At 39.0% G+C, this 23,896-nt stretch overlaps 1 protein-coding gene across 9 annotated transcripts in view; it reads left to right on the top strand.

The window, feature by feature from the left end:
- The window catches only part of LOC133564237 (PTB domain-containing engulfment adapter protein 1-like), a 200,492-nt gene that overhangs the window by 148,058 nt on the left and 28,538 nt on the right, over window positions 1-23,896 (top strand). For 6 of the 9 annotated variants that reach the window (XM_061918411.1, XM_061918403.1, XM_061918409.1 and 3 more), the window contains exons 3-4: window positions 10,763-10,833; window positions 20,661-20,732. In XM_061918411.1, the coding sequence (XP_061774395.1) occupies window positions 10,763-10,833; window positions 20,661-20,732 (143 nt within the window). The remainder of the gene's footprint in view (window positions 1-10,762; window positions 10,834-20,660; window positions 20,733-23,896) is intronic. The other 3 variants (XM_061918406.1, XM_061918407.1, XM_061918408.1) reach the window with 1 other exon arrangement.

Raw genomic sequence — 23,896 nt, 5'->3', positions numbered from 1 at the left:
ATGGATGTCCTTTGCTGGCAGGGCGGACCCTAATAAAACGCTACAGATACAATAGGGTCCTTGCCATGGCAAAGGACATGGAGTCCTTTGCTGGCAGGGCGGACCCTAATTAAAGCTGCAAGCAGCGTTGGTCGGGTCCGCCGTTGGCCGCCGCCGCCGCCGCTGTGTCCCGAGTCCCGATCTTAGTCAGGTTTGGTTTTTTCACTAGATCGCAATTCTGCCAGTCCTGATGTGTGTGCCAAGTTTGGTGAGTTTTGAAGCATTTTAAGGGGGTCAAATTGCAGCTCAAAGAGGCAAAAATAGCATTTTTTTGCGAAAATTTTGCTTTGAATGAGTTTTTGCAAGATTTCTGTTGATTTTGGGTATAGACATTTTTATTGGAAATGTAGGTCTTAGTCAGACCTACACAGAGGTTTTTGTTTCATGTCTCTACGACATTCCTGACGGAAGTTACAAGCGGTTTGTTTTTGTTTTTTGCTAGGGGGCGCTAGCGCGCAATTTTAATTTTTGGGGTTTGGTTGCTTAATATGTTGGGGAGGGACACCGTACCGACGTGTGTGTCAACTTTGGTGAGTTTTGAAGCATGTTAAGGGGGTCAAATTAGGGTATTGTCTGTGTTGTATTCCTAGGGGGCGCTAGAGCACAATTTTGAGTTTTGGGGTTTGGTTTTTTCACTAGATCGCAATTTTTGCCAGTCCTGATGTGTGTGCCAAGTTTGGTGAGTTTTGAAGCATTTTAAGGGGGTCAAATTACAGCTCAAAGAGGTAAAAATGATATTTTTTTGGAAAATTTGCGCAGGGGTTCTTTGAAGGCGCGTAAAATCAAAACCTTAGAACTTATCACAACTTTGTCCGACCACTTTTTTTAAAAGGGTTCAATCTCTCTCCTGTGCGAGTTTGAAGCCGAAACGACAAACGCACTGGGAGGAGTTTCGATTTGAAAAAGGTGACGGGTTTTTACAAAACTTTTATTTTGAAGGGGTAATTGCCAACTTCCTGTTGATTATTTCTGCTAGCTGTCAATTACTAAAATGTAGGTCTTAATGAGACCTACATAGAAGTTTTTGTTTCATGTCTTTCCGGCATTCCTACCCGAAGTTACAAGCAGTTTTGTCTGTGTTTTCTTCCTGGAAGCAGTTTTTTCTGTGTTTTATTGAAAAATTGCGCTAGAGCACAATTTTGAGATTTTTTTTTTTTTTTTTTCATTAGATCACAATTTCTGCCAGTCCTGATGTGTGTTCCAAGTTTGGTGAGTTTTGAAGCATTTTAAGGGGGTCGAATTGCAGCTCAAAGAGGCAAAAATAGCGTTTTTTGGCGAAAATTTTGCTTTGAAAGGGTTTTGCAAAATTTCTGTTGATTTTAGGTATAGGAGTTTCTGATGGGGAATTTAGGTCTAGGTCAGTTCTACATAGAGGATTTTGTTTCATGTCTCTACGACATTCCTACCGGAAGTTACAAGCAGTCGTTTTTTTTTTTTTCGTAGGGGGCGCTAGCGCGCATTTTTCATTTTTGGGGTTTGGTTGCTTAATATGTGTTTTTGCCAAGCCTTACCGATGTGTGTGCCAAATTTGGTGAGTTTTGAGGCATGGTCAGTGGGTCAAATTAGAGTTCGAAGCTGCGGAATAATAATAATAATAATTAAAGCTGCAAGCAGCGTTGGTCGGGTCGCCGTTGGCCGCCGCCGCCGCCTTTTGGGGTTTGGTTACCTAATAAGTTGGTCTGCCGCTCCATACCGATGTGTGTGTCAAATTTGGTGAGTTTTGAAGCATGTTAAGGGGGTCAAATTAGGGTATTGTCTGTGTTGTATTCCTAGGGGGCGCTAGAGCACACATTTGAGTTTTGAGGTTTGGTTTTTTCATTAGATCGCAATTGTTGCCAGTCCTGATGTGTGTGCCAAGTTTGGTGAGTTTTGAAGCATGTTAAGGGGGTCAAATTAGGGTATTGTCTGTGTTGTATCCTAGGGGGCGCTAGAGCACACATTTGAGTTTTGAGGTTTGGTTTTTTCATTAGCTTGCAATTGTTGCCAGTCCTGATGTGTGTGCCAAGTTTGGTGAGTTTTGAAGCATGTTAAGGGGGTCAAATTAGGGTATTGTCTGTGTTGTATTCCTAGGGGGCGCTAGAGCACACATTTGAGTTTTGAGGTTTGGTTTTTTCATTAGATCGCAATTTCTGCCAGTCCTGATGTGTGTGCCAAGTTTGGTGAGTTTTGAAGCATTTTAAGGGGGTCAAATTACAGCTCAAAGAGGTAAAAATGATATTTTTTTGGAAAATTTGCGCAGGGGTTCTTTGAAGGCGCGTAAAATCAAAACCTGAAAACTTATCACAACTTTGTCCGACCACTTTTTTTAAAAGGGTTCAATCTCTCTCCTGTGCGAGTTTGAAGCCGAAACGACAAACGCACTGGGAGGAGTTTCGATTTGAAAAAGGTGACGGGTTTTTACAAAACTTTTATTTTGAAGGGGTAATTGCCAACTTCCTGTTGATTATTTCTGCTAGCTGTCAATTACTAAAATGTAGGTCTTAATGAGACCTACATAGAAGTTTTTGTTTCATGTCTTTCCGGCATTCCTACCCGAAGTTACAAGCAGTTTTGTCTGTGGTTTCTTCCTGGAAGCAGTTTTTTCTGTGTTTTATTGAAAAATTGCGCTAGAGCACAATTTTGAGATTTTTTTTTTTTTTTTTTCATTAGATCACAATTTCTGCCAGTCCTGATGTGTGTGCCAAGTTTGGTGAGTTTTGAAGCATTTTAAGGGGGTCAAATTGCAGCTCAAAGAGGCAAAAATAGCGTTTTTTGGCGAAAATTTTGCTTTGAAAGGGTTTTGCAAAATTTCTGTTGATTTTAGGTATAGGAGTTTCTGATGGGGAATTTAGGTCTAGGTCAGTTCTACATAGAGGATTTTGTTTCATGTCTCTACGACATTCCTACCGGAAGTTACAAGCAGTCTGTTTTTTTTTTTCGTAGGGGGCGCTAGCGCGCATTTTTCATTTTTGGGGTTTGGTTGCTTAATACGTGTTTTTGCCAAGCCTTACCGATGTGTGTGCCAAATTTGGTGAGTTTTGGAGCATGGTCAGTGGGTCAAATTAGGGTTCAAAGTTGCGGAAGAATAATAATAATAATTAAAGCTGCAAGCAGCGTTGGTCGGGTCCGCCGTTGGCCGCCGCCGCCGTGTCCCGGGTCCCGATCTTAGTCAAACCAACATAGAGGTTTTTATTTCATGTCTCTACGACATTCCTAACAGAAGTTACAAGCAGTTTTGTCTGGAAAAAGGTGACGGCTTTTTACAAAACTTTTATTTTGAAGGGGTAATTGCCAACTTCCTGTTGATTTTAACTGAAAGATGCCACCTATCAAAATGTAGGTCTAAGTGAAACCTACATAGAGGTTTTTGTTTCATGTCTGTCCGATATTCCTACCAGACGTTACAAGCAGTTTTATCCGTTTCCTCTTCCTAGGAGCAGTTTTTTCTGTGTTTTTTTCAAAAATTACAATAGAGCGCAATTTTGAGTTTTAAGGTTTGGTTTTTCCACTAGATCGCAATTTCTGCCAGTCCTGATGTGTGTGCCAAGTTTGGTGAGTTTTGAAGCATTTTAAGGGGGTCAAATTGCAGCTCAAAGAGCCAAAAATAGCATTTTTTACGAAAATGTGGCTTTGAATGAGTTTTTGCAAAATTTCTGTTGATTTTGGGTATAGACGTTTTTATTGGAAATGTAGGTCTAAGTCAGACCTACACAGAGGTGTTTGTTTCATGTCTCTACGACATTCCTAACGGAAGTTACAAGCAGTCTGTGTTTTGTCTCTTACTAGGGGGCGCTAGCGCGCAATTTTCATTTTTGGGGTTTGGTTGCTTAATAAGTTGGTCTGCCGCTCCATACCGATGTGAGTGTCAAATTTGGTGAGTTTTGAAGCATGTTAAGGGGGTCAAATTAGGGTGCGAAGGTGCGAGCGCGCCTTGGGTTGCTGCCCCCGAGCCCCAGGGCTTAAGACGCCTTCGTCCCACTATTTAATGCATTGTGAAAGTAATGCAGTTGTTGTATTGAAGTGAAAATATCTAGCTTCCTGTTGATTTTTGCCAAAGTATGTTAATTATTCAAATGTAGGTCTAAGTCAGACCTACATAGTGGTTTTTGTTTCATGTCTCTACGACATTCCTACCGAAGTTACAAGCAGTTTTGTCTTTGTTTTCTTCCTAGGAGCAGTTTGTCCGTGTTGTATTCCTAGGGGGCGCTAGAGCACAATTTTGAGTTTTGGAGTTTGGTTTTTTCATCAACTTGCAATTTCTGCCAGTCCTGATGTGTGTGCCAAGTTTGGTGAGTTTTGAAGCATTTTAAGGGGGTCAAATTACAGCTCAAATAGGCAAAAATGACATTTTTTAGGAAAATTTGCGCAGGGGTTCTTTGAACGCGCGTAAAATCAAAACCGGAAAACTTATCACAATTTTGTCCGACCACTTTTTTTAAAAGGGTTCAATCTCTCTCCTGTGCGAGTTTGAAGCCGAAACGACAAACGCACTGGGAGGAGTTTTGATTTGAAAAAGGTGACGGGTTTTCACGAAAACTTTTATTTTGAAGGGGTAATTGCCAACTTCCTGTTGATTTTTTCTGCTAGCTGTCAATTACTAAAATGTAGGTCTAAGTAAGACCTACCTAGAAGTTTTTGTTTCATGTCTTTCCGACATTCCTACCGGAAGTTACAAGTAGTTTTGTCTGTGTTTTCTTCCTAGAAGCAGTTTTTTCTGTGTTTCATTCAAAAAATTTTGTAGAGCGCAATTTTGAGTTTTATAATTTTTTTTTTTCATTAAATCACAATTTCTGCCAGTCCTGATGTGTCTGCCAAGTTTGGTGAGTTTTGAAGCATTTTAAGGGGGTCAAATTACAGCTCAAAGAGGCAAAAATAGCATTTTTTGCAAAAATTTTGCTTTGAAAGGGTTTTGCAAAATTTCTGTTGATTTTAGGTATAGGAGTTTCTGATGGGGAATTTAGGTCTAGGTCAGTTCTACATAGAGGATTTTGTTTCATGTCTCTACGACATTCCTACCGGAAGTTACAAGCAATTCTTTTTTTTTTTTTCCTAGGGGGCGCTAGAGCGCAATTTTGATTTTTCTGGTTTGGCTCCCTAATATGTTGGGGAGAAACTCCTCACCGACGCGTGTGTCAATTTTGGTGTGCTTTGAGGCATGGTCAGTGGGTCAAATACAGCGCTTTGGCGAGTATCGTTGCGGAAGAAAGAATAATAATAATAGTGAAGAATAATAAAACGCAGCAGATTCAATAGGGTCCTTGCATGGCAAAGGACATGGATGTCCTTTGCCATTGCAGGGCGGACCCTAATAATAGTGAAGAATAATAAAACGCAGCAGATTCAATAGGGTCCTTGCCTTAGCAAAGGACATGGAGTCCTTTGCTGGCAGGGCGGACCCTAATAAAACGCAGCAGATTCAATAGGGTCCTTGCCATGGCAAAGGACATGGATGTCCTTTGCCATTGCAGGGCGGACCCTAATTAAAGCTGCAAGCAGCGTTGGTCGGGTCCGCCGTTGGCCGCCGCCGCCGTGTCCCGAGTCCCGATCTTAGTCAGACCAACATAGAGGTCTTTGTTTCATGTCTCTACGACATTCCTAACAGAAGTTACAAGCAGTTTTGTCAGGAAAAAGGTGACGGCTTTTTACAAAACTTTTATTTTGAAGGGGTAATTGCCAACTTCCTGTTGATTTTAACTGAAAGATGCCACCTATCAAAATGTAGGTCTAAGTGAGACCTACACAGAGGTTTTTGTTTCATGTCTGTCCGACGTTCCTACCAGAAGTTACAAGCAGTTTTATCCGTTTCCTCTTCCTAGGAGCAGTTTTTCTGTGTTTTTTTCAAAAATTGCAATAGAGCGCAATTTTGAGTTTTAAGGTTTGGTTTTTCCACTAGATTGCAATTTCTGCCAGTCTTGATGTGTGTGCCAAGTTTGGTGAGTTTTGAAGCATTTTAAGGGGGTCAAATTAAAGCTCAAAGCGGCAAAAATAGCGTTTTTTGCGAAAATGTTGCTTTGAATGAGTTTTTGCAAAATTTCTGTTGATTTTGGGTATAGACCTTTTTAATTGGAAATGTAGGTCTAAGTCAGACCTACACAGAGGTTTTTGTTTCATGTCTCTACGACATTCCTAACGGAAGTTACAAGCAGTCTGTTTTTTGTCTCTTCCTAGGGGGCGCTAGCGCGCAATTTTAATTTTCGGGGTTTGGTTGCTTAATAAGTTGGTCTGCCGCTCCATACCGATGTGTGTGTCAATTTTGGTGAGTTTTGAAGCATGTTAAGGGGGTCAAATTAGGGTGCGAAGGTGCGAGCGCGCCTTGGGTTGCTGCCCCCGAGCCCCACGGCAGGAGAAGCCTTGCTGCCACTATTTAATGCATTTTGAAAGTAATGCAGTTGTTGTATTGAAGTGAAAATATCAAGTTCCCTGTTGATTTTTGCCAAAGTATGTTAATTATTCAAATGTAGGTCTAGGTCAGACCTACATAGTGGTTTTTGTTTCATGTCTCTACGACATTCCTACCGGAAGTTACAAGCAGTTTTGTCTTTGTTTTCTTCCTAGGAGTAGTTTGTCTGTGTTGTATTCCTAGGGGGCGCTAGAGCACAATTTTGAGTTTTGGGGTTTGGTTTTTTTATCAGCTCGCAATTGTTGCCAGTCCTGATGTGTGTGCCAAGTTTGGTGAGTTTTGAAGCATTTTAAGGGGGTCATATTACAGCTCAAAGAGGCAAAAATGACATTTTTTAGGAAAATTTGCGCAGGGTTTCTTTGAAGGCGTGTAAAATCAAAACCGGAGCAGTAATCAAAACTTTGTTCGACCACTTTTTTTAAAAAGGTTCAATCTCTCTCCTGTGCGAGTTTGAAGCCGAAACAACAAACGCACTGGGAGGAGTTTCGATTTGAAAAAGGTTACAGGTTTTTACAAAACTTTTATTTTGAAGGGGTAATTGCCAGCTTCCTGTTGATTTTTTCTGCTAGCTGTCAATTATTAAAATGTAGGTCTAAGTGAGACCTACATAGAAGTTTTTGTTTCATGTCTTTTTGGCATTCCTACCGGAAGTTACAAGCAGTTTTGTCTGTGTTTTCCTCCTGGAAGTAGTTTTTTCTGTGTTTTATTCAAAAATTGCCCTAGAGCGCAATTTTGAGTTTTATTAAATTTTTTTTTCATTAGATCGAAATTTCTATTAGGTCTGATGTGTCTGCCAAGTTTGGTGAGTTTTGAAGCATTTTAAGGGGGTCAAATTACAGCTCAAAGAGGCAAAAATAGCATTTTTTAGGAAAATTTTGCTTTGAAAGAGTTTTTGCAAAATTTCTGTTGATTTTGGGTATAGGAGTTTCTGATGGGGAATTTAGGTCTAGGTCAGTTCTACATAGAGGATTTTGTTTCATGTCTCTACGACATTCCTAACGGAAGTTACAAGCAGTCTGTTTTTAATCTCTTCCTAGGGGGCGCTAGCGCGCAATTTTCATTTTTGGGGTTTGGTTGCTTAATATGTTGTGGTGTCACGGTAGACCGACGTGTGTGTCAACTTTGGTGAGTTTTGAAGCATGCTAAGGGGGTGAAATTGGGGTGCGACGGTGCGGAATAATAATAAAGAATAATAAAACGTTACAGATTCAATAGGGTCCTTGCCATGGCAAAGGACAGAGTCCTTTGCTGGCAGGGCGGACCCTAATAAGAAACGTTACAGATTCAATAGGGTCCTTGCATGGCAAAGGACATGGATGTCCTTTGCCATTGCAGGGCGGACCCTAATAAAACGCAGCAGATTCAATAGGGTCCTTGCATGGCAAAGGACATGGATGTCCTTTGCCATTGCAGGGCGGACCCTAATTATTCATTACTTATTGTGTTAAGCAATGTCAGCCGAGAGCCAGATGCAGTCATCAAAAGAGCCACATCTGGCTCGCGAGCCATAGGTTCCCTACCCCTGGACTATGGTGTGGGCACAGACTACAAAGGCGGACTTGCGCAATTTTTCAGTATATATGTGGATCACAAATACAGATCAGCAGGTACCAGAAGGTAAGAAAAGTTGCTTTGCATAATATTGCGAAACAAAACGCCAGATAATATTTCTTACCTTATACACACACCATAATAATACTCGTATGTTAAAGCATATCAAGCGGTGCGGCTTCATAGCTTACCGTAGTCGTACTAAAACATTTTGATAGATTTTTGAGCGCTGTGTGTAACGGTCTATATTTTCAATGGAACATATAAAATGTCGATGTTATTTACTTCATATTGCCATCATAGTGCAGTCTACACATATCTCTTATGTTTGACTGCCATCTACTGCTCACACTCTTCACTACACCATGTACCAAATAAAATTGCTTCAAAGTTGGTAAGCAAAACCAGAATTATTCCGTACATTAGGCACACCGAGCTGGAAAAAATGGTTGGGGAGAAGAAAGTCTGGGCTTCCCTGCTTAGGCTGCTGCCCCCGCGACCCAACCACGGATAAGCGGAAGAAGATGGATGGATACATTGCAATACCTTACGCGGGTCCACCCGGGAACTGGGCCATTTCAATCCCTTCCCTACTGTAGCCGGAAGAACTAAGCACACTGGCCTGCGACACTTTTGCCAATCATTATTATTATTATTATTACAAATTGAGAACGAGAGAAATAAAGAACATAATAATATTCAAAATAAAAAAAAAAGGATTATGGAAACGGTAAACTTGCTGAATCATGAGTGAGTGCAATGCATTGTGAGATGAAACTATTTTTAAAAATACACTTTTGTTTTTTTCACAAATGACCTGTAAAAATGGGAATTAAATGTTTTTTTTGTCAGGAACTTGTTGTGTTGATACAGTTTGTAGTCAACATACAAGTCTGTGCTCCACTGAGTGCCTTGTTGTCATAGTAACTATTCTTGTGATTTTCTTTGCTATTTTCCCCTGTTTATTTGTATATTTATGTTTGTCCTAGTGTTCCTATTTTAGTTCTACTTCCTGTTTAATACCTTGTTTTGCTGCACCATCACTTTTTTGCACACATTTTTTATGTATTCATCCAACCCGGTGGTGTCCAAAGTGCAGCCTGTGACTCTTTCTAAAGATAAAATAGTAAAATTACACCAAAAAAACCTACAATATGCAAATTTGGTAGAAATTGCGTGCGAATGCTGGAATGTGTAAGCCACTGAAAGGCAGAATCTAAACTTAAATGTTAACGGTTAGAATGCGTCAAGTACTGAGTAATATCAGTATAAAGCGTACACATGCGAAAATATTTTTTAAAAAGCTGCATGCTAACATTAGCATGTTAACAGTTAGCATGTATCAAATATCAAGTTATATATGCCAGCATTGGCTAAAAAAAAAAGGTAGCATGCTAATGTTGCTATGCTAACAGCATGTATCAAGTACCAAGTTATATGACTCTGAGGTGTTCGGCTGTAAAAGTAACAAAAAAAAAGTTAGCATGCTAACAGTTAGCATGTATCAAGTACCAAGTTATATGACTCTGAGGTGTTCGGCTGTAAAAGTAACAAAAAAAGTTAGCATGCTAACAGTTAGCATATATCAAGTACCAAGATATATATGCCAAAATTGGCAAAAAAAAAAAAAAAAGGTACCACTTTAATTTTGATATGCTAACAGCATGTGTCAAGTACAAAGACTCTGAGGTGTTCAGCTGTAAAATTAACTAAAAAAGTTAGCATGCTAACAGTTAGCATGTATCAAGTACCAAGTTATATGACTCTGAGGTGTTCGGCTGTAAAAGTAACAAAACAAAAGTTAGCATGCTAACAGTTAGCATGTATCAAGTACCAAGATATATATGCCAAAATTGGCAAAAAAAAAAAAGGTACCACTTTAATTTTGATATGCTAACAGCATGTGACAAGTACCAAGACTCTGAGGTGTTCAGCTGTAAAATTAACTAAAAAAGTTAGCATGCTAACAGTTAGCATCTATCAAGTACCAAGTTATATATGCCAAAATTAGCTAAAAAATACAAAAAAAAGTTGCATGGTAATGTTGCTATGCTAACAGAATGTATCAAGTACCAATTTATGAGTCTGAGACGTCCGACTGCAAAATTGGCTCATCAAATCAAATCAAATTTTAATTATATAGCACTTTTAATATTCAAGCAAGTGACAAACACAAAGTGCTGTACAAAAAAAAAATAGAAGACGAGATGAAAAGTGGTTATTTTAGTTCACTTAGCCATGTTTATGCTTGAAAATGCTTAACTGAAGGCACAATTACATAGAAATGAAAGAAGTAGTTTAGTTCATTGTATTGTTTTTAGTATTGTTAATGTACAAAATGTATCAAAGTGGGCCCCTGCATCCTTCAATTTTTACTCTTGCTGGAAAAAGTTTGGACACCCCTGTTGTAAGCTATTTAGTTCCACCTGTTGCTCCTTAATGGTGCTGAGTTATTGTCCTTGTTTTCTGTGCACTTCCATGCTGCACTAGATTTATTTTCCTATGCCTTGTTTTTTTTTCTTTTCTCCCCCAAATGAAAAGGGCTTTTACCTGCACTTTGCCTTCCTTGCTCTGCATCTTGGATACAGTCCAACAACGTCAATAAAAGAACATAACACAAATCATAATGTTTCATATGTCAAATAGAATATTCACTGGCTAATAACTGCACATGTGCAAATGTATAAATTGTGATAAGTATTGTTAATGACAGTATATCTTGTTGAATTAGACCCTTGCCGATGTGTCACAAGCGATTTTATGTATTTATATATTATTTTGTTCTTGCTATTGTGTCCTCAGACAAATCATGGATGCACACTCCCGAGGCCCTGGCCAAGCATTACATCGCCTACAATGTCAAGGTACGTCCCACTAAATTAGTTGTACATTATATTTGTCCCGTTCATTGTGGAGTGTTTTAATATGAAATGTTGTGGCTTGGCATCGTCTTGTTGAAATAAGCAGGGGCGCCCGTGATAACGTTGCTCGGGTGGCAACATAAGTTGCTCCAAAACCTGTATGTACCTTTCAGAATTAATGGTGCCTTCACAGATGTGTAAGTTACCCATGCCTTGGGCACTAATACACCCCCATACCATCACAGATGTTGGCTTTTGAACTTTGCACCTAGTTCTTTTCTTCTTTGGTCGTAAGGACACGACGTCCATAGTTTCCAAAAACAATTTGAAATGTGGACTCGTCAGACCACGGAACACTTTTTCACTTTGCATCAGTCCATCTTGGATGAGCTTGGGCCCAGCGAAGCCGGCGGCGTTTCTGGGTGTTGTTGATAAATGGCTTTCGCTTTGCATAGTAGAGTTTTAACTTGCACTTTAGAAATGTAGCGACAAACTGTAGTTACTGACAGTGGTTTTCTTGAAGCGTTCCTGAGCCAATGTGGTTATATCCTTTAGATACGGATGTCGCTTTTGGATGCAGTACCGCCTGAGGGATCAAAGATCACAGGGATTCAATGTTGGTGTTTGGCCTTGCAGTGATTTCTCCAGATTCTCTGAACGTTTTAATAATATTACGGACCGTGAAATCCCTAAATTCCTTGCAGTAACTCGTAGAGTTACCATTTAGTGGTCAATTGTACGGAATATGTACTGTACTGTGCAATCTACTAATAAAAGTTTCAATCAATCAATCAATCAATCAATATATGCCATAGCTGCATTTTACCTTGCACTGCAGACATACCGTATTTCCTTGAATAGCCGCCAGGGTGCTAATTAATTTAAAACCTCTACTCACCCCTGCGCTTACCAAGGGCATGCAGTAAAGAATTGAGTGTGATAAAAACAAAAATAATAAAAAAATTATTCTGCGGCCGCGGCCCGGTGGTTGGGGACCACTGCTCTACAATATGCCCAATTTTACACCATGCTATCTGCGTGCCGGCCAGACGCATGTGTTTCACTGCTTCTCATACGAGATTGAAATGCATACTTGGTCAACAGCCATACCTTTTACACTGATATAAACAACTTTAACACTCTTACTAATATGCGCCACACTCTGTGAACCCACACCAAACACATTTCTGGAGAACATCGGCTCTGTAACACATTATAAACGCATAAGAATTACCCATAATGCCATGCATCCATGACTCTTGGCTATATTACACACGCGCCCCCAACCCCGCCCACCTCAACCGACGCACGGAATGGGGGGAAAGGCACGGTTTGGTGCTAGCGGGTGTATAATATAGCCAAGAGTCATGGATGCATTGCATTCTGGGTAAGTGTTGTGTTGCGTTTATAATGTGTTACAGAGCCGATGTTCTCCAGAAATGTGTTTGTCATTCTTGTTTAATGCGGGTTCACAGAGTGCGGCGCATATTAGTAAGCGTGTTAACGTTGTTTTATATCACAACCATCAGTGTGATCTGTATGGTTGTGGAATAAGACCCCCGGTTTACATATAGTAAGAGCAATAAAAAACGTGTCTGCCATTTTGTCACAAATTTGAAAAGTAAGCATGCGCTAATAAATTTGGGGAGCGAGTTTGACCCGGCATTAATTCAAGGCAGGCACATTATACATGTGTCAAGGAAATACGGTAGTTGATGTCTTTAAGACTTAAAAAAACATGTTTTGATAAAAGACATCCCTGCTCTGAGATGTTATAGTACTTCATGTTGGAGGTGTTCAACTTGTAGTGCTAATACACCGTATTTCTCGGACTACAAGGCGCACTTAGGATCCTTTAATTTTCTCAAAAATTGACAGTGCGCCTTATAGCATACTTGCCAACCCTCCCGGATTTTCCGGGAGACTCCCGAAATTCAGCGCCTCTCCCGAAAACCTCCCGGGATAAACTTTCTCCCGAAAATATCCCGAAATTCAGGCGGAGCTTGAAGCCACGCCCCCTCCAGCTCAATGCGGACCCGAGTGACGTGTCGACAGTCTGTTTTCACGTCCGCTTTCCCACAATATAAACAGAGTGCCTGCCCAATGGCGTTATAACTGTAGAATGATCGAGGGCAAGTTCTTGGTTTCTTATGTGGGTTTATTGTTAGGCAGTTTCATTAATGTCCTCCCAGCGCGGCAACAACACACAACAACAGCAGTCACGTTTTTGTCTACCGTAAAGCAGTTTGTCTGCCGTAAACAGCAATGTTGTGACACTCCTAAACAGGACGATACTGCCATTTACTGTGCATGCATATGTGACAATAATATCTACAGCTTTTAGAGCAGTGGTTCTCAACCTTTTTTCAGAGATGTACCCCCTGTGAACATTTTTTTAATTCAAGTACCCCCTAATCAGAGCAAAGCATTTTTGGTTGAAAAAAGTAGTAAATACAGAACTATGTTATAAGTTTCTGATTTATAAAAATGTATAACAGTGCAAAATGTTGCTCATTTGTAGTGGTCTTTCTTGAACTATTTGAAAAAAAAGATATAAAAATAACTAAAAACTTAAATAAAGACTTCTACACATACTGCGATGAGGTGGCGACTTCTCCAGGGTGTACACCGCCTTCTGCCCGATTGTAGCTGAGATAGGCACCAGCGCCCCCCGCAACCCAAAAGGGAATAAGCGGTAGAAAATGGATAGATGGATAGCTGTAAATATACTTCTCCCCTCTTAACCACGCCCCCAACAACGCCCCGCCCCCATTGAAAATAAAGAACAATACACATGGAATTCAAAAATCCGTCAAACTTTTTTAGTACAACTTTTAAGCCGCACCTCTTGATGGATTGTCGGCCTATTACGGCTACCGTAGTCCCAAGATACGAGTTTTATTATGGTGTGAGTATGAGGTAAGACATTATCTGGCGTTTTTTTTCCGCAATATTATGCAAAACCAACTTTTCTTACCTTCTGGTACCTGCTGATGTGTATTTGAGATCTGCATAAGTCCTGAAAATGTGTGCACGTCGTTACACAAAGTACGAATAAGAGTACCGCTAAATACCGATATCGATAAAATCCTAGTGACATACATCCCTAATGGTTAAATAAATATATATATATTTTAATCACACATTTTTTTTTTGTCATTTTTGTTATTGTTTATAAACTCAGGAAATACGACCCTGGACACAGGAGAACCTTGAATGTGACTTGGTATCGGATCGATACCCAAACGTGTAGTATCGCCAAGAACTTAGATAAAGCATCCAAACAACAGAATACATAAGTTTTTATTCCTTTTTAACAGAAGTGTAGATAGAACATATTAAATAAGTAAATGAGCTAGTAGATTAATACTTTTTCTACCGCTTGTCCCTTCTAATTTTTTTGTGGTCCCCTTTATTTTGAAAAGTATTGAAACACCTATCCCGATACAAAAAAAATATAGACTTGGACTTAGACAAACTTTATTGATCCACAAGGGAAATTGTTCCACACAGTAGCTTAGTTACAAAGGATGCAAAGGGTAAGGATTGAAAGGGTAAGTCAGGTTTAAAACCTCTAAAGGCTTAGTGGCCACATACGTGGACAGCACCTTTTAGCTCGTATTTCCAAAATTGTGTACACTACTGAATTGGGGTCTCATGGCCACTTATGTGGACACTTATGCTGCCATCTGGTAGTGTCAGAAGAGTATAACATACAATGGAAAAAAAGTGTAAAAATAAGAATTAGCATGTCACTAAACATGAAGTACATGTTTGTGTACTTATGGACTAAGTACATCATGTCAAAAGATGATTCTGAGTTTTTATTCTAATTAGTGTCCAAAAAGTCCAAATAGCAAAGATAAATAAATAAAAAACATGTAAACAAACAGCTTGGGCCTTAAGAGGATAAAGTAGACTAAATATGTACTATAGTAGCAATGTAAAATGTAATATATATGTAATATTTACATATTACGTATACAGTATATAACAGGGGTTACCAACCTTTTTGAAACCAAGAGCTACTTCTTGGGTACTGATTAATGCGAAGGGCTACCAGTTTGATACACACTTAAATAAATTGCCAAAAATAGCCAATTTGCTCAATTTACCTTTAATAAATAAATCTATATATATATAAAAAAATGGGTATTTCTGTCTGACATTCCGTCGTACATTTTTTTCCCTTTACGGAAGGTTTTTTGTAGGGAATAAATAATGAAAAAAAAAACCCTAATTGAACGTTTTAAAAGAGGAGAAAACACAAAAAAAATTAAAATTTAATTTTTGAAACATAGTTTATCTTCAATTTCGACTCTTTAAAATTCAAAATTCAACCGAAAAAAGCTAATAGCTAATTTGAATCTTTTTGAAAAAATTCAAAAAAGAATTTATGGAAAGTCATTAGTAATTTTTCCTGATTAAGATTAATTTCAGAATTTTGATGACATGTTTTAAATAGTTTAAAATCCAATCTGCACTTTGTTAGAATATATAACAAATTGGACCAAGCTATATTTCTAACAAAGACAAATCATTATTTCGTCTAGATTTTCCAGAACAAAAATTTTAAAAGAAATTTATAAGACTTTGAAATAAGATTTAAATTTGATTCTACAGATTTTCTAGATTTGCCAGAATATTCTTTAAAAATTTTAATCATAATAAGTTTGAAGAAATAGTTCACAAATATTCTTCATCGAAAAAACAGAAGCTAAAATTAAGAATTAAATTAAAATGTATATATTATTCTTTACAATAAAAAAAAATACATTTACTTGTACATTGATTTTAATTGTCAGGACAGAAGAGGAAGGAATTTAAAAGGTAAAAAGGTATATGTGTTTAAAAATTCTAAAATCATTTTTAAGGTTGTATTTTTTCTCTAAAATTGTCTTTCTGAAAGTTATAAGAAGTAAACTAAAAACATAAATGAATTTATTTAAACAAGTGAACACCAAGTCTTTAAAATATTTTCTTGGATTTTCAAATTCTATTTAAGTTTTGTCTCTCTTAGAATTAAAAATGTCGAGCAAAGCGAGACCAGCTTGCTAGTAAATAAATACAATTTAAAAAATAGAGGCGGCTCACTGGTAAGTGCTGCTATTTGAGCTATTTTTAGAACAGGCCAGCGGGCGACTCATCTGGTCCTTACGGGCTACCTGGTGCCCGCGGGCACCGCGTTTGTGACCCCTGATGTATATAACATGTACTGATATATTTCAATTTGTATATAATATAAAAAAATCCCAATTACCATATACAATATTACAGTACATGTAATACAGGTATTAGTACACATCTTGTTGTTGTTTAATGTGTAGTCCACATGATTTTTATAGTCTGTTTACAGAATGTCTGATGTCTATAGGTCAGGGGTCGGGAACCTTTTTGGCTGAGAGAGCCAAAAGGCCATATAATATTTTTTTTAACACTGAACACAACTAAAAACGTGCATTTTTAAGTAAGACCAACATTTCTAGAGTATAATAGGTTTATTATTCTCTGTAATAACATTGTTATTCTGAAGCTAACTGTGGCGGGGGGGGGGGGGGGGGGGGGGTGGCCTGCGGGCCTGCAGCGACAGGTGCGTAGACGGCCCACCTGGGCCTTGTTATCTAATCACCTGTCGCTCTGTTATAAGCAGCAGCCAGGAGGAGAGACAGGGTTGGGGCTGGAAATACTATTGCTGGAAATCAACGGAGAGACTTATTGAAAAATAAAACAATATTAGTAACCCTGAAACAGGCTCTCATGTCGGTGTTGGGGTGTCTGAAGAACCCCCAGGAGGGCAAGCCCCACACTGACCAATAATAAATAAATTACTTCTTACCATTAACGCAACTTCTTGAACAGGTGCGGTAGGAAACGGATGGATGGATTAAACATGCATGACAATGTTTTATAATTTTAACATTATTTTTAACACTGTGATTACAACTGGAATTATTCATTACTTATCGTGTTAAGCAACGTCAGGTCAGATTTATCATAGAACCACATCTGGCTCTAGAGCCACAGGTTCCCTACCCCTGATATAGGTGGATATTTTAGGACTTGTCTTGATTACTTTTCTTGTTTTATTGCAGTTAGACTTCAGAAAAACGATTATCTTTATTCCAAGGCATTGAACAACAGATGCAGGGTAAAAAAAATGACTGTGGGAATAAAAAAAAATAAAAATCAATCGGTCCTTTCAGTGAGTTCTGATAAGGTGTGTTGTATTTGATAAAGTAAGGTGTCTGAGACTCAAATCCATGCTAGACTACCGCTTCACGCTGCAGGATCATTAGTTTGTAAGCCAAGCTGCAAACCGTGAATCGATCCACGCAGATTTGTACTGAAGACAGGGAAAATAAATGCCTGTTGGAGCTGTCGTGTTACAGTCGGATACATTTTGCTTTTTTCCCCCCCCCCGACCTTTAAGGAGCTAACATCTGTGTTTATGATGTCTGATATTGGAAGAGCCTCCCTATTAAGCTCACTGATGTGCTCAAGTGCTTTTGCCTGAGTGAAATTACAGAACAAGTGCACAAGGGTTGATGCTTCCATCTGTTGGGGAATGAAAGAATTGCTATGATTTTTTTTTTTTAATTATTATTACATATTCATTGAGAAACCATCCATGAGTGTAGCTTGGCAAATTAATAATATTAATGGATTGCATTGATATGGCACTTTTTCATATTTCAGATACCCAAAGCGATTTTTAATGAACCCGATTATTCATTCACTGGTAGGTTCCATCCGGAGCCACAGCTGTAGACTAAGAGAAATGTGGCTGCCTCACCAAACATCGGGTCACATTCATATCAGCACGGGCAGCCCTTCCCAATTAATCACAATTAATGATGTATACATTATTCGATATTACCGATATAACCAAATTTTTAAAGAAATTAATATATTGACATATATTAGCCGCATGTAAATACAGTTAAGAAGGATTTAATCAATGTTTATTTACATACCTTAATTGTTTCCAAACGGTGCCTGTCACATGGCAGTAAAATGGTTGATTAAGCAAATAAGAAGTCATCGTCACAGACCTGTTTGCTGCAGAAGTTAGCTCTCCAATCAGGGTCCCCAAACTACGGCGCGCAGGCTGCATATGGCCTGCTGGCAGCCAAAATCTGGTCCGCGAATAATCCCAAGTAAAAAAAAAAATAAAATATATATATATATATATATATATATATATATATATATATATATATATATATATATATATATATATATATATATATATATATATACACATATGTATGTGTGGGAAAAATCACAAGACTACTTCATCTCTACAGAACTGTTTCATGAGGGGTTCCCTCAATCATCAGGAGATTGAGGGAACCCCTCATGAAACAGTTCTGTAGAGATGAAGTAGTCTTATGATTTTTCCCACACGTACATATTGCGCTCTACCACGGTATCAAGTACTATTCTCTGGATAATCCAATCAAGATGTATATATATATATATATATATATATATATATATATATATATATATATATATATATATATATATATATATATATTTGTTTTTTGTTTTTTTTAACTTGTAAAAAAAGATTATATATATAATATTTTATGTATATATACATATATATATACTTCAAGAAAAGACCCATCAGTAAGAACTAACTCCTATTAGGGCTGTGATTTTTTGTGCACCACGATTCGATTCTTGGGGGTAACGATTCGATTCAGAATCGATTCCCAATTCCAAATCAATACTTTTTTAACAACATCGATTGCCGGTTTTATGATTAACTAAGTTCCTCCAGGAAATAGATAAACAGCTCTGATAAAGGTCTATATTACTTAAAAGAAAAACGGTTTTGTTTAATAACATTCGACTGAAACATTTAATTAAATCAAATACAAATAAGGTAACAAGAGACATAAATATATATGTATATATATATATACACACACATATATCCATCTATCCGTTTTCTACCGCTTATACCCTTTTGGTGTCGCGGGGGGCGCTGGCGCCTTTTTCAGCTACAATCGGGCGGAAGGCGGGGTATATATATTAAATTTAGTCATTATGGTTTTATATTTGTCCTTTCTAATCAATTTTCTAATTTATATATTTTTTTAATCATTATTTTAAAAAATCTGTCTTTTCTAATCCATTTTCGACTGTTTGTTACTCTCGGTGTCTCCGAGCCGCTAAGGCAAATCATATTGCCTAAAAATGCATTTTCTCATCAATAATGTGACAAGTGTATGCTCTTTCAGTCAATTAGTACTGTTTAAATATATATATATACATATATATGTATATATATATATATACATATATGTCTTAATTAGATTATCCAGAGAATAGTGCTCGATACCGTGGTAGAGCGCGATATATGTATTTGTGGGAAAAAAATCACAAGACTACTTCATCTCTACAGAACTGTTTCATGAGGGGTTCCCTCAATCATCAGGAGTTTTTCCTGATGATTGAGGGAACCCCTCATGAAACATACACTCACACACAAACACACACACACACACACATAGCCCGACCAGATTGTTTTAACCCAATGCGGCCCCCAAGTCAAAAAGTGTGGGTACCCTTACACTAAACAGGATCAATAACTCCACGGTGACGTTACTTTTGAATTTACAAAACTGAAAAAATAATGCCATTGTAAGATAATAATACTAACTCAAACACTCCTAGATGTTGCATATTCGTTAATGCTAACGACGTTAGCTTGACTACATTACGATAGCATGTTCTAATATGCATGAAAAGGCTCCTACAGCCATCACACACTGGACGGTTTAGTACGTAATAATTGTTTTAGTTATATTGTAAAACGTACAAACGTTGCTTGGAGTGATGAAAGAAGAATATTTTCGGGGAAAAAATAACGCTGCGGTTGTGTGCAAGTTTTACAACACTTCAAAAGTACACCTTTAACCTGCAATGGGCAAACTCGCCCGAAAGATGGCGCCATAGCACAAACAATAACGCAACATTTATGTGTCTCTGGAGGTCTGTTTTGTATTCAACTACTTGTTAAATACAAAACATTATGGCCGTTGGCAAACAACAATCAATAAATCAGACGAACCCTTTTATTAGCCGCAGGGTTCAAAGTGATTGAAAAAAGTAGCGGCTTATAGCCTGGAAAATATGGCAAAGTTTTTTTTTTCACACATATAGAAAACAATCAAAAACGTTTTACATCAGGTGTTCTTAAGGCCCAAGGGGCCTGTTCCCACTCAAATATTGACACCAAATTAATAATATTATTATTTATTTTAATTGTATATCCAACGCACTTACATTTTACAATCTTGTCAAATGATATGAAACCATGTTACTCACAAAAAATATATATTTAAATTTTTTTACCACATAAACCTCAGGCCTAGGTCTGGCTAATAAAAATAGGCACTAACCAAATATACTGCACAGGAAGGGACTCATAAATGACATATTATTGACATATAATTATATAGTGTTAAGTAAATAAAGTTAATATAAATGTTTTATTTATATTTATATTTTTCAAACCGTCAACACAAGTGCAAATGAAAATACAGCTTCACCACTTTAGTCATATTTTTGGCGCTTGAGAAACATTTCTTTGACTTTTTGTATTAGTTTGATCTTGTCATTACTGCCACAAGTAGTAGGAAAAGTGTATTACAACCGAGTACTGCTGCGACCCATACAGACCACAGCTTAAAAACATTGGTGGCCCTCTAGGGGGCGCTGGCAGCCCAACAATGGCCCTATGGTTAAGAAACACTGTCTTATAGTATACAAAATGTTCCTATAATTGATGTTTTTTTCCCTCTCTTTTTTTCTAGCTCCTTGGTAACACAGAGGTGGAAGCCCCGAAGGGAACAGAGGTCGTAAAGGACGCAGTGAGAAAGCTAAAGGTACAGGTTCGAGTGCAGACGCTTTCCTGGAGGAGTCTAAGTGTGTGTGTAGTGCAAGAGATTAGATTGAAACCTGGGAGCAAATGGTAGCTATGATAAATATGAGCCCTTCAGCTCCTGGCAAGGTGCCTTTGGAGTTTTTGTATTCAAGTTATTCGGTCGGTCATGATATTAAAATGCACCATCGTGTACATAGCCTCATAGGTAACGTTATCGGTGGACCAACTTGGGCACCTGTCGTGGTGCTTGAACGTTTGAAACTAACAGAATGGTCTTAACCACCTGAGTCACATCAAAGGGATTTTTTTATCGGTTATCGGGAACTATTCGTCTTTGATTTTGAATATATCGGTGTGACTTGGAGAAGGCATTCGAACCGTGTCCCTCGGGAAGTCCTGTGGGGAGTGCTCAGAGAGTACGGGGTATTGGACTGTCTGATTGTGGCGGTCCGCTCCCTGTACGATCAGAGTCAGAGCTTGGTCCGCATCGCCGGCAGTAAGTCGGACACGTTTCCAGTGAGGGTTGGACTCCGCCAAGGCTGCCTTTTGTCACCGATTCCGTTCATAACTTTTATGGACAGAATTTCTAGGCGCAGTCAAGGCGTTGAGGAGTTCTGGTTTGGTCGCTTTTTGCAGATGATGTGGTCCTGATGGCTTCATCTGGTTGGGATCTTCGGCTCGCACTGGATCGGTTCGCAGCCGAGTGTGAAGCGACCGGAATGAGAATCAGCACCTCCAAGTCCCAGTCCATGGTTCTCGCCCGGAAAAGGGGTGGAGTGCCATCTCCGGGTTGGGGAGTAGACCCTGCCCCAAGTGGAGGAGTAAAAGTACCTAGGAGTCTTGTTCACGAGTGAGGGAAGAGTGGATCGTGAGATCGACAGGCGGATCGGTGCGGCGTCTTCAGTAATGCGGACGTTGTACCGATCCGTTGTGGTGAAGAAGGAGCTGAGCCGGAAGGCAAAGCTCTCAATTTACCGGGCTGATCTACGTTCCCATCCTCACCTATGGTCATGAGCTTTGGGTCATGCCAGAAAGGATAAGATCACGGGTACAAGCGGCCGAAATGAGTTTCCTTCGCCGTGTGGAGAGGTTCTCCCTTAGAGATAGGGTGAGAAGCTCTGTCATCCGGGAGGAACTCAAAGTAAAGCCGCTGCTCCTCCACATGGAGAGGAGCCAGATGAGGTGGTTCGGGCATCTGGTCAGGATGCCACCCGAACAGGTGTTTAGGGCACGTCCAACCGGTAGGAGGCCACGGGAAAGACCCAGGACACGTTGGGAAGACTATGTCTCCCGGCTGGCCTGGGAACGCCTCGGGATCCCCTGGGAAGAGCTAAATCAGGGGTGTCAAACTCAAATACAGAGTGGGCCAAAATTTAAAACTGAACAAAGTCGCGGGCAGAGGTTGAAGAAATTATTAATAGGGACCCAAACAAGTTTTGCGTTGAACATTGAACAAGCAAGGCTTATATAACTTTATAGTGACATGCAACATCGAGTCTCAAATAATAATAATAATAACAATTTAAAAATATCAATGGCATATCAAACTAAATTTAAATGCCTCTTTTCTATTTGCAGCCTTCGGAGGTACATATCAAAAATAAACTTTTTCCACAGGCTCATTATAAATTTCAAAATAAAATAACGATTTAAACAATCAAGCCCTGAAGTAGCAAGAGAAAGTGCATGAATAAAACGTTAATTATTGCTCAGTTTTCTACACTGATTTGCTTTAACACTGAATATGGAACAAGCAACGCTTACATAACTTAATCAGGCAAAAGCAACCATCAAAAAACAAACGAAAAAGACATCAATGGCACATTAAATAAAATGAAAAAAATTTAAAAAATAATGCCTCTTTTCCATTTGCAGCCCTCTGAGGTAAATATCAACATTAACGTTTTCACAGGCTAATAAATTTGAAAATAAAATAACAATGAGGTGGGCGGGGTTGGGGGGGCGGGGTGTGTATTTTGTATCGTCCCGGAAGAGTTAGTGCTGCAAGGGTTTCTGGGTATTTTTTCTGTATGTTGTGTTCGGTGCGGATGTGTCTGTCATTCGTGTTTGATGTGGGTTCACAGTGTGGCGCATATTGGTAACAGTGTTAAAGTTGTTTATACGGCCACCCTCAGTGTGACCTGTATGGCTGTTGACCAAGTATGCTTGCATTCAATTATGTGTGTGTAAAAGCTGCATATTTTACGTGGCTTTGCCGGCACGCAGTTTGTATGGAGGAAAAGAGGACGTGACGACAGGTTGTAGAGGACGCTAAAGACAGTGCCTTTAAGGCACTGCCCCCAATATTGTTGTCCAAGTGGAAATCGGGAGAAATTTGGGAGAATGGTTGCCCCGGGAGATTTTCGAGAGGGGCACTGAACTTCAGGAGTCTCCCGGGAAGTATTAGCGGTGAATACGGTGTTACAGCGGCACTGCCACTGTATAATAACGGCGGGCCAGCTCTAATGTTAATTTGATATTGCCTCAAGGGCCAAATTAAATTACACGGCGCGGGCCAGAGTTTGACACCCATGAACTTGACGAAGTGGCAGGGGAGAGGAAAGTCCGGGCTTCCCTGCTTAGGCTGCTGCCCCCGCGACCCGACCTCGGATAAGCGGAGGAAGATGGTTGGATGGATGGATGGATGAAGAGCCCAATAATTATCAGTTCAATATTTACTTTGTGCCCCGACAGTAATTATTTATCTCAAAAGAGATCTTTGATGATTGGAATCTACATTTAAAACACCTCCCTGTGGTCCAGGTAATATGTACTAGATAGACTATATTGCCAAAAGTATTGGGCCACCTGCCTTGACTCACATATGAACTTGAAGTGCCATCCCATGGAAAAGTCCAAAATGTTTTGGTATCCCGGAGCTTTCAAAGTTCCTTTCACTGGAACTAAGGGGCCAAGCCCAACTCTTGAAAAACAACCCCACACCACACAAGTTAATCATCATCAGAGTATATACATTGAATTATTTACATTATTTACAATCCGGGAGGTGCGATGTTGAGGGGATTTGGGTTGGGGGGGTTAGGTTTGGTTGATATCAGCACTACAGTCAATATTCATCACGCCAAGCAACGTTTGTAGGTTTTACAATATAACCAAAACCATTCATACTTACTAAGTTTGATAGTAGTGTTTTCATGCATATTT

The sequence above is a fragment of the Nerophis ophidion genome, linkage group LG13 (assembly GCF_033978795.1).
Source record: "Nerophis ophidion isolate RoL-2023_Sa linkage group LG13, RoL_Noph_v1.0, whole genome shotgun sequence".
NCBI lineage: Eukaryota > Metazoa > Chordata > Actinopteri > Syngnathiformes > Syngnathidae > Nerophis > Nerophis ophidion.
Note: the sequence above shows the minus strand (reverse complement) of the source record. Positions and strands in the feature narration are given on the sequence as shown.